Source organism: Sander lucioperca, chromosome 9 (genome assembly GCF_008315115.2).
Source record: "Sander lucioperca isolate FBNREF2018 chromosome 9, SLUC_FBN_1.2, whole genome shotgun sequence".
Taxonomy (NCBI): domain Eukaryota; kingdom Metazoa; phylum Chordata; class Actinopteri; order Perciformes; family Percidae; genus Sander; species Sander lucioperca.
Window position 1 is genome coordinate 37,875,714 of NC_050181.1, and position 12,097 is coordinate 37,887,810.

The following is a 12,097-nucleotide window of genomic DNA, read 5'->3' on the forward strand; positions in this document are numbered from 1 at the left end:
CTGTTGCTCAGACTGGCTCTCCTGTTGGGCCACTAACGAGCTGTGATTGGCAACAGGTGTGGCAGCTGATGAGCTCCAGCTGTGATTTAGGTGTTTGTTTTTTTTTATAACTGTAATTTGTAATTGACCTGCATGGAAAATATTACAATGAGTTGATAATTCAAAATATTATAAGCATTTCTTAAGGCTTTATTAAAGAATATTAGAAAGAGTATAGTGTCTAGTGTGTACTGTAACAGCTATACCTCTGCCACACAAGCACTAAAGTCAATGCCTAAAAGTTAATTAAAAATTGTATAAGATAAGCTCTAGGTCTGTTTCAATTAAAAAGAACAAAGTCATATGATAATCAAATAGTAACACAAGCAAATGCTATTTGGTAAGCACTGATATTTATCTATTCGGCTTTATAACAAAGGTCACATGGGTGATTTCATAACTTTCAAACTCAGCATGTCTCTTCTACACTAAACAGTTCCAACTTGCATCCAAAACTAAGCAGCTCTAATGCCAAAACCACAGGCAATAGCTAAACCAAAAGTCTCTTTAACAATAGCTCCATGGAAGACATATTCTATGCACATATCTATATGATGCTTACTGCTACAGAAAAATACCTCTACATGTTATATCCATGCAGAGAAACCATGTCTCTCTTGAGCTGGATGCCCATTATTAACACTGAGGCACAGGCGTCGTGGGTTGAAAACATCAGGTTTCCTTCAAACAGGCAGATGATGGAAAAAGAGGAAGATCCAACTCCTCAACCTGTACTCCTCTTTCCCGTGTCTCAGAGGTTCAGCAGGTTTACAGCTCTTTATGTGCTTTATGTGGATGAAAGTGGTTTCCAATTGGCAAGCATCTCTGTTAAGTGTTTGTTTAAACTGTGTTACAGAGTTGCTGATTCAATTCTGAGGCTGTGATGGTCCTTATTTTCATTCTGTTTCATTCATTCTGACCTTCACCCATGTCTTTTTTGTCTTCATTTATATTTGTTATAGTTGACAGTGGCTGTTTTAAATAAACTGTTCCATATAGTTAAAGGGGCTGTACTCTATTCAGAACGTTAATATGGCAACTATTTGCTATGTACAGTATTTCCTTTGTGTGTGTTGTAATCCAAGCTTCTTTGTTCTTTCTTTTGATAGCCGGTCCGGCCGCACGTGCATGGTAGTGCATGTGAGTGCATGTGAGTGCATGTGAGTGCATGTGAGTGCCTTGCCATCGTTATCAGACGCAGAGGGCCGTGAAAAAGCAACGGTATTTGACGAGTTGGGGAACGGTCTGTGAGAGCCATGTGCAGGCAATCCCAGACTACTTTTTTTTTCTTTATATTGAGTACAGCCCCTTTAAGCATCAACTCGAACAGTGGCAGTTTAATTAGGCCTAGCTGTTGTCACGACTTCGGTGTTGACGTGAGCGACATTTACAAGTGAGAAATGGCTCATTACAGTAACTCTGATATGACATGAACGTGGCGTAATATTGTTTTAAAAGCTCACACACTTAGCGTTGAAAATTAGACCTTTCAAGCAAGCACCTTTTGCTAATTAGCAAACAATTCATCACAGATCACCTGTCTCATTGCCTTTGTCTCTGGTTATATTTATCCCTGTGACAATACTGTTTTAACATACTGTAGAGGGAAGTGTTCAGACCTTTTCTTTAGATGTTTTTCTTCACAGTCTCCGCAGAGGTTTCCTTGCTGAAGTTGATCGTATTGAAGTGTAGACGGTGCTGGTACAGTGATAGAAAAAAAACAGTTGATGGACACCTCAGACAGCTTAGAAGTGCTTATTTTGTCTCCCTTGGCAAAGCCAAGAGAATCCATAAGATGCTTTTTGCTTTGTTTGTCACTCTTGACACTCTTTTGCACTATTCTCTCTGTCTGCAATAATTGCGCACCCCTGACTTCACTCAATTTTTTTGTTTGTTTTGTGCCCTCCGTAGGTTTGTTTTCTTGGGGAGGTTCATGGTTTAGCGGTCCCTTGAGGGAAAACTCTACACCATCGAGTGAAGAACCTCCCACACGTCTGGCATCTACTTTGGCTGCCTCCAGTAACTCTATGACTACAGAGAGCACTAAGAGCTGGGAGACTTCAGAGACACTCACGTCCACCGCCTCCAGCTCTTCTTCCGGAATCACATCATCCAGCGCTGAAATCTGGGTCCGCGTTGATTCAGAGACCACGACCCAGCCGGGTGGCAAGAGGGAAGAGACGGTGACCTCCAGAGGCAGCGGCAGAGGAGGCAGAGGAAGGGGGAAGAAGAACAGAGGGGAGGACAGGAGCAGAGGAGAGGAGAAGGGGAGAGGAGAGGAGAAGGGGAAAGGAGAAGACGAGGGGAGTGGAGAAATCACCGGCGCGGAAGCAAAGGGGGAGATACAAGTTTCACGTCGACCAGTTGGAACAAGCAAACCAAGAGAGAGATCCAGGGAAAGATCTAGAGAGAGGGGTCACAGGAAGGGACAGTCCACCACTACCACGACTACCACTGCCACCACCAGTCCTCTGGAGCTCACAGTGATGACCACAACTGGGCTGGAAAGTGCTGACTTATCTACATCGAAATCCCCGTCCACCTCACCGGCAGAAACCCCATCGCCATCAAGCTCACCAGATCCAGACCGATCCCTCTCCTCATCTCCGTCACCATTGCCGTCTGTAACTGCGTCCCCATCTCCATCCTCTTCTCAGCCATCCCCATCTCAATCCCTGTTTGAATCCCAATCTCCCTCCCCATCCGTGTCTCTTCCATCTTCCTCCACTTCCTCACCTCCATCCCCCTCAACCTCTCCCTCATCACCCCGTTCCCATTTCCCATTTCAAACTGCTGGCTCAGGAGAGCCAGCTCCATCTACTCACTCAGACAACCAGGACAGCTCCACTAACCACGTGACATCACCCCGCTGGGTCCCAGTGGAGAAAGCTGTTCTGAACAGCTCTCTGGATTATTCTCCATTACTGTCGGGAACCCCAGATGTGGAGGAGCCTTCTTGGTCCCATGCTGTGGGATCAGGGGCCTTGTTACCTGGCAACATGGAGGAGGAGAGCAACAGAGGGGCAGTCAACATCAGTACCATAACTCTCAGCCCAACAGGTTAGCATTGTGTGCCTGTTTTCAGATGTTTCGCCAGCCTGTTGGTAGACTTTACTTTGATTTGTGTGTCCACGTATCATTGTTTATTCATTGTAATTAATTGAAGCATTATTTTGATTTGATTGGTAAAGGACATTTCTGATTTATTACAGCTTGGGTATTATTTTTGTAGTTTTGACCATCAGTTATTGGCATTACTAAGAATGTGTGAACCACAATGCTTCAGTTGACTGTGAGGACTGGACGTGCAGCTGTTGATGGTCAAAATATCTCCAGATCAGAGACTGGCTGCTTGTTAAAAAAAAAAGATGTGAACCCCGTGTAAATGTGTGTGAATGTTTATCTGATGAGCAGGTGGCACCTTGTACGGCAGCCTTGGCCACAGTGTATGAATGTGTGTGAATGGTGAATGGTTCCTGTACTATGTAAAAGCGCTTTGAGTAGTCGTTAAGACTAGAAAAGCGCTATATAAATTTAATATGTAGCTAGAGGTAGTAGCTGTTTAGCTTAGCATAGCACAAATACTGGGAACTGGGGGGAAACAGGTGGGGGAGAGGGGCTCTAGGTAGTTACCGCTCCTGGCCAAGAAATAGTATGGCATATAACCCCTGTAAGGAGGAGGAGGAGCTGAGAAATAGGGCTGCTCGATTATGGAAAAAAATCATAATCACAATCATTTTGGTTAATATTGAAATCACGATTATTTAACACAATCACTCATTGACTTTTGGATACATGTTGCATTTATTGAACTAAAAAAATGAACAGTGAAAACACCTTCAACTGTGAAATTTCCCTTGATGCTTTTTCCGTTGAACATTTTGGATTGCCCTTCAGAACACAAGACAAAATAGGAGAGAGATAAATTGCGATTACAATTCGATTAATTGCACAGCCCTATTGAGGAACATGAAGTAATATGACAAGTAGTGAAACAGTTAGTAATTCAAGTAACAGTTGCCCAACACTGTTTAGGACCTCAGTCTAAGTCTGCTCGTCTCACTGTGCCTGCATATCTCAGGAATTACTATGATAAGTACACTCTTATCATAACCGATAGGAATGAAGGCAGATGAAAATAAGACCCATGTTGTAAATAAATAGAACTATCCTGTAAGATTGCCTTTTCATTTCCTCCCCTGACCTCGCCACTGGCATATTTATTCAAAAAACTCAGTGTATTGCCTCGGCTCCACGCCTTTTATTCCCACCAGAAGCAAAGCAAAGACCACATTCCCGCCACCACACACAATCTGTTGATTAAGTCTGCAGCACGGTATATCTCAGTGAAGCTTCTGGCTGGCCACCTGGTTTACTTATTTCTCGCTTGATAATGAGAGTTCATACAGGGAACATCCTATCACCCGGCGTTTGAAAGCCCTGCAGGCATCATGCTATCACACATTTCTATGGTGATTTATTTCATTCCCTTTGAAAAGCGACTCACGTCTGCGGCAGACATGGCTGAGCTGCCTGCTCGGGGTGTGAGGAGTCTGCAGATGGTAAACTGTATCGACAAGAAGCCAAGGGCAACCATCTGGGCTTCGGGTGTACAGTATTGGGGTTGATTGATTGACTGACACCCTGGAGTCATGCAGGCAGAAGGCCATAAACACACAAACACACGGTCATATCTTTGCTCCACAAACAGAAGGTGTGGATGAATGCACTCCCAGGAGATTTGACCAAAATAATGGCTTACATCTCTCTCTCTCTCTCTCTCTCTCTCTCTCTCTCTCTCTCTCTCTCTCTCTCTCTCTCTCTCTCTCTCTATCTCTCTCTCTCTCTCTCTCTCTCTCTTGTTTACACAATCTCGACTCTACTTCAGTCCCTTGGGGTTGGGTTTCATGATGGTGGTCAGTGTTTTCTCTCCTGACTGGATTACAGAGCACTTCATCAGTCAATTCCATCAATGAGAGAGGAGAGAAAAAAGAGAAGCCTCAGGTTAGATTCAAGGACCTTCAGTAGCAAAGCACATTGTTCTCAAACACGAACACCGCACCATCTTTCTGTAACGGTTTCTTTGCTTCCACCTTCCTTTTTCTGCTCTCCTGTCCTCACAGAAATGCCAACACCGCCTGTGAGGTCTAAAGTGCTTATCCGGAAATCATATTTCCAAAGTAAATCATATTTCCAGGCTACAGTGATGCTTGGATTAATACTTTGAGGTATCCCAGCGTTGCCTCTGCCACGTATTATCCCCTTACTCTCCTATTTCTGTAAACCTATTAGTTGGATATTTTGCTGTTGCCAGCTTATTGTTATTGTTTGTGCCGGTGGTGTCGGCCGCTGTGCAAAACGAGGGACAGTCGACTCTGTCAGCTCCTTCTACAGACTATTGATTTTTCTGCACCACTCGCTTTAATGAACGGCCAATCGCACAAGGTTTATCTTTCTCACACACACATGGGCAGACACACACACAGTCATTCTCTGCTTGTCATAACAGTTGGTATTTGTCAAGGCGTGCCATGACCTTGACTGATGTAGAGGATGCAAGTGCACTTGGGCCTGGACTGATGTTCATGAAATGAAATGTATGGCTGCTTTTAGCACCTGACTTCAGCAGCATTCAAACCACGAGCAGAGGATTAGCACGCAAAACTTAACATAAATCTATGGACGCTGTTGAGAAATTTTGCTCCTGTGATTGAAAAGCCTTAATCTTTTCTTTTTTAAATCCTTGGAACATTTAATTCATTAAATTTAACAAATTGAATAAAACATTTAATTTGCCTGACACGGCAGCCAGTCGGCATGACAACTCAGAGGATGTGGTGCTTGAGATGTCAGCCTCTGGGTAGTTATTGGACATGATCACTCTCAAGGCTAATCATAGCCATGGTATTGATTTTCGCTCATTGTACTGTGTAAACACAAACACACAAACCTACACACGCACGCACACACACACACACACACACACACACACACACACACACACACACACACACCCACAGACACACTACACACACACACCACACACACACACACACACACACACACACACACACACACAATGTCAACCTCACACACAACCCCCTCTCGCAGTCCTCAGTGTCAGAGAGAGCTGGCAGAACAAAGACAATCTTTTGCGGCCAGGATGAACGAGTGGTGGTTTTCAAAGACCTTAAGTTGCTATAATGAGCGGCTCAGGGGAGAAACACGTGGTAGTGTGTCAATTGATATGGAAATGATTGTGGAAGGAGACCACACACACGCTCACATTTAGGGGGTGAATAGCAGAGCTGAGGCACTCAGCGGGAGGTCTGCTCATTTCTGTTGAGGATGGCTAATGTCTGAAGTTCTCACGCTGCCCACTACGCTCGGTGGAGTGCGCCAAGGCCTCGCTTTCCATATGGTAACCATGACAACTGTGGCTGTGAGTGGATAGCGAGGTTGAGGCTCTCTGGCTTCTGATCCCTTTGAAAAGAGACCTAGTTTGAAATGGATATGCGTGTGTTGTAACCGCTGGTTTTGGTTGAGCTGCAATGATGGAAATTTAGGGTGCCATGTTTTTTTTTCTGAGTCATGCCTTTATTTTGTTTTTATTTAAAATAAAAAAATAAAAAAAAACAGCAGGGAAAAATTGTGTTTAAGCCAAGCTTTATTCCTCTGGTGAGCTTAGATACAAATGTTTTGTCCTCGCCAGAATAAATCACATTTCCAAACAGAAAAAGAATTCTTCCTTCACTGTATCACTAATTATGTCTTTTATTTTAAATCCCTAAATCCACCCTCCACCCCCCCATCCGTCTGTCTCTTTTAGACAAGGTAGAGCCCTGCGTGACAAACCCATGTCTGCACGGAGGAAAGTGCCTTCCGCAGGGAACGGGCTACAGCTGCTACTGCCCACAAGGATACACTGGGGAGAACTGTGAGATTGGTGAGTGATGCTTACACACACATACACACACACACACACACACACACACACATCCCACACAAGCACGCATGTATCCACGCAGTGGCATGAGTAAGTCAGGCCTGCCTTAGAACATATTGACGTAAGTCTCTTCAATGGCCTATTGGCAGGTCAAAGGTCAAGCTGTCCCTCACATTGAGGGAGGAGGTTGAATGGAGGCTGGGGTCAAAGGTTAGGATCCGACCCCTAGAGTAGGGCCATGAGATTTGTCCCTCAAGGTAAAACTATTGGTAGCTTTCACTGCCAAGGTTTTTATTTTGCAAGCACTAAAAACAATTCCTGGAGAAAAACAAAAATATACTTTTAGTCAATTGAATTTTTGAGCTGAATTGATTTCTTGTCCCTGCAAAAAAAAATACCTTAAGGCTTTGGAATCAAGTCAAGGCCTCTCTTAGTTGTGTCGGTGGTTAAAAAGAAAAATAGCTGAATGGCAGAAATCCTAGTTTCGAATCAGCACCAAAAACAAATCAATTGTTCCTCACCCGAAGGCCTTTATGCCCAACAAACTTCATAGAAATCCATTCATATTTGATGATATGCTGCTGACAGAAGGAGCAACTAACAGCAGAGACAACATAACTTCCTTGTGCAGATATAAAGGTGAGAGATTAGATACATTTTACCACAGCAGGTCATGGCCAACAGGATGCAATGTTGAACAAATCCAACTGTTACCTGCAAGACAAAGATGGACTGACGGTATCTAGATTCAAAATCTTCCCAATCGATTATCTCTCTCTCTCTCTCTCTCTCTCTCTCTCTCTCTCTCTCTCTCGCTCTCTCTCTCTCTCTCTCTCTCGCTCTCTCTCTCTCTCTCTCTCTCTCTCTCGCTCTCTCTCTCTCTCTCTCTCTCGCTCTCTCTCTCTCTCTCTCTCTCTCTCTCTCTCTCTCTCTCTCTCTCTCTCTCGCTCTCTCTCTCTCTCTCTCTCTCTCTCTCTCTCTCTCTCTGTGCTGATTCCCCTTTTGTTTGTCCTTTCTGGTTGACTGTAGCGTGGTAAGATCAGGTCTGAAGTATGTTTCTGCATAGATGTATAACTGTATTTCGCTGTAGTATCAGGGAGCCAGATGTGATCCTGTGCCTTCAAGATAAGAATAAACATCTTACAACAACCAGCTGACACTGTGGTTATTGGGTACACTCCAAAACGAAAAAAAGATGCCGCTTATGCCGCCTTGACTCGATGTGTACCAACAGCATTTACTAACAGACTACCAAACACATTTTTAACACCGCTTGTTATGTCTGAAACGTAATGTGTACTGTACTGTCTCTGAAAACACATAAATGCTGTAAAAAAAAAACGCTGCAGTATGACCAGCTGAGTCTCATACCTGCTGCTTCATGAGCTGCTTCTTTTTGTTTTTGACATTTTTGCCTTTTATGGGATAGTCCAAAATGTAGAGCCAGACAGGAAGTGAAGGGAGAGTGAGTGTTGTATGACATACCACAAAGGTCCCCGGCCAGAATTGAACAACAGACATTGGCATTTCTATGGTTTGCACCTTGACCATTCGGTGCACCCACTGCGCTCCATATGAGTGCCACCACATAACAAGCAGCACACTAGCATGGACAAATGAGCAGCTGCCATGAACTCTGGCTTATTCTACCACTCATATAACTCCACCCACAGACTGTTATTCTATTTCCACTGCAGTTTCTTGTTTAAATTATTAGCCCTTATCTAAAGTCCTGACACTCCCACTCAGGTGTTTTCACTTACTTCGCCTGATTTGACTTCTTCTCAGGTCGGCTTGATAAGCCTTTTTCACGGAAACCTTGTTAATGTTATTAGTACTTTTCCGTAATTCAAAATGTCTGCTTTGAAAAAAAATCTTCTGTTGCACCTGTATGGGTGTTACAACCATATCATTGTTATTGGTACATGTCATTTGCTGACATCATGTAATCCGCAGCTCTGCCAAACTTTATCTTGAGCAGAGGTTGCATCAGAATAACTGAAAGCACATTTGTGTGCAGGGCCTTTAAGTTGTTGGACTGGTATAGACATTTGAAATTTGGTTTGTTGTTTTTTTCATTTCAGCTCATATTTGAATCCATATTTACATTTTATTATGTCCACCCACAGTAAGGTTCACAATGATAAATATGAGGCGATAGAAATTTGTCAACTGTCATTTCGCCACACTAACCTTTTATTCCGAGATAGCTGCTATGAAATATCTGAGGTTGTAGACCATCGCAAGCAGTATTGGAAATCAATGAGCCGTCTGGCTTTAAGTAGGATCTTTGCATTAGTGTGATGTATAGCTTGTCCAAACCTAGTCTATATCCACCACGTTCCACTTCTGGGATAGCTCCGTTGCCGCTGAAATTCCGCCGGATGTCCCGCTTTTCGACCAGATGTCAGTTACCTTCTGCTTTCTTTGTGTTGGAATTCTCCGGTGGATTTATGAGGACCATGGTTAACTGCTCCTCAGATCTCTGCAGGGTAAATCCAGACAGCTAGCTAGACTATCTGCCCAATCAGAGTTCCTTCCTGAGGCTATTTTTCAGCGGCAACGGGGCTCTGTCCGGTGCTTAGCGCCGCCCAAGACGATTGTGATTGGTTTAAAGAAATGCCAATAAACCAGACCACGTTTTTCTCCCATCCCGGAATGCTGTGTGGACTAGCCAGACCCTCCTGTGGAGGAAGGTCTGGCAATGCGAGACTAATCCAAACCTACCTCCAACTTTAAAACCAAACTGTGGCACTAATACAGAGACATGTTTGTCCCTTGTCCCTACGTGCCACAGCAGACACCTGCACAGAGGTACTGGGACACTAATTTGTTCCTTAATATATGTTCAGCTCATAAGCTCATAAGGCAGTCATTCCTCAAGGAAGTGATCACTTTATGAATAAGTGAACCACATCCAATAACATACTTATCCGTGTCTGGCCGTGAGCACCTTAAAACTTACCGAGTGCCATGTTTTGTCTGTTCAGTGTCACAGAAAGAAAGACGGACAAACAGACATACACTGGAACTGGCAGCCAGCAGCTGATGCATGGGTATGCTGGAGGGCTTGGTTATGGATTTGCAGAATTTGCAGATTTTTCTCTCTGAGGAGCAGCTTCCCCGCTGCATAATGGATAAGAGGGACGAGGGGATCCGAGTTTTTATGTTGAACAACAAAGAGCTGGACTGATTTTATTGGGGGGAGAGGGAGAGAGTTGGTGGTGTGTATTGACTAACATCACATCAAGAGGTCATTCAACATCATAATTAGCTTTGGGGCATTTCATATTCATGTGACATTTCTTTAAATTTGAACTCATTTAGTCTGACGCCTGAGTAACCTGTTTTTCTCTTCGTTGTTGGGAAAAACAAATGCTAATTTCTTCTTCATTACTTTGCAGGAAATCCAGCCTCTGCACATTTTGGTTAAACTCGTGTGATTTTCCGATTTCATTTTCTCTTGACGAAACATTTGAGATTGTCTTACAAGTTTGAATCCAAGCTGAGTTGCACCCACACGGTTTTGTTTGAATCTCTGATAAATGAGATTGGTACAAACCACGTGTCAAACAACAAATCCATGATTCAAGTTATCAGAGTTGTTTCACCAGTTTCCAACAACTTCACCATGGTTTGGTAAATCTAAGATTGATTTAAAGTGCTCATATTATGCTTTATGGCTTTTCCCCTTTCCTTTATTGTGTTATATATCTTTTTTGTGCATGTTATAGGTTTACAAAGTGAAAAAGCCCAAAGTTCACCCCAAAGGCCATCTCCAACAGAAAACACTGTTCACAAACTGCTCCAAACAGCTCTATTGTAGTTCAGCCTTTACTTCTGTGACGAACGTGCGTCACTTTGTAACACACGTTATAATGCTCGCCTAGCAGTTAGCATGGCACTCCCTCATGCTCTGCAACTGACAAGCTAGCAGTACTTACTGCGCATGTGTGACTCCCAACAAAGATGCAACAGAAGTGAGATGCCTCACTCTGTAGCTACAGTGAGCTGCAGCAATGTGCAGTACAACAAATATATGGTGTTTTCTGAAAATTAAACCACATAAACCTATTCTGGGACACCTCTACATACAATTATGAACCTGAAAATTAGCATAATATGAGCACTTTAATACTAAACAGTTTCATTCCTCATCCAGCAAAAGTGGGACATTTTCCAATTCTACACATAGTGGTTTGAAGTGATTTAAACCGATGAACCAAGCTGTCAAAGTGACATTTGAAAATGCTCTCAGGCTAGCTATGCTCTTGAACTACTATTTGATCTTACAGACAAACAACATTGTTTGATCGATCGCACAACTACGAGCCTGTTGGAGGGAAAATGCATTAACATAAATCTTACTATATTTGTCCTAAAAAACAATCAACCTTGGTTGTCATTTCTATAAACAGAGAGACAGCCTCTACTGTCAGATCAACGTTAGATCAAACCTTAAACATTTCCAAGCCAAAGTAAAAACTGAAGTGTAAGCTTAAAGAGAATGAGAAAATTGGATTTTAGAAAAGATTAAAAAAGACAATCTTACTTAGTCCCACACTAGAACCCTTCAGCATTATTTAATGGTAAACCCCAATTTAGTCCAGATTAGGAATTAATCCTTGCTCTTGTAACCAACCCTCAGTGTGTCTAATGACAACAGTCTGAAGTGAAAGCTAAAGGTCATTCTAGTTTGATCTGTCTGACACATTTATACACTTTATAGCCACTCACCTTTTCTTTAGTCTTTTCAGTTTTTTGCTTGGAACCAAGTAAACGTTAAGATGCGAGGAGCTACTTTGAAGTGAATTCATAAGACGCTTTCTTTTTGCTCTCTCGCTGTGAGTTTTAATAGATTTCTGCAGTCCTGGGGTATATCTGTTATTCTGGGTCCAACCCCCCCCCCCACCCACACACACACACACACACACACACACACACACACAGTGGTGAAAGAAGATTACATGCCCTTGATTTACAGTGATAAAGTGATATTTTATTGATCCCTGTGGAGAAATGTTCCTTTTTTGCCCCACTGAGAGGTTAGAGAGCACAGTAGTATAGCAGCCCTGGAGCTGGTAGGGTATCTGTTGCTGCTTAAGACTTCTT

At 43.1% G+C, this 12,097-nt stretch overlaps 1 protein-coding gene across 1 annotated transcript in view; it reads left to right on the forward strand.

Annotated features, from left to right (window-relative positions):
* The window catches only part of LOC116037356 (neurocan core protein-like), a 47,396-nt gene that overhangs the window by 27,158 nt on the left and 8,141 nt on the right, over nucleotides 1-12,097 (forward strand). The window contains exons 12-13 of the mRNA XM_031281229.2: nucleotides 1,951-3,099; nucleotides 6,869-6,985. Coding sequence (XP_031137089.1) covers nucleotides 1,951-3,099; nucleotides 6,869-6,985 — 1,266 coding nt within the window. The remainder of the gene's footprint in view (nucleotides 1-1,950; nucleotides 3,100-6,868; nucleotides 6,986-12,097) is intronic.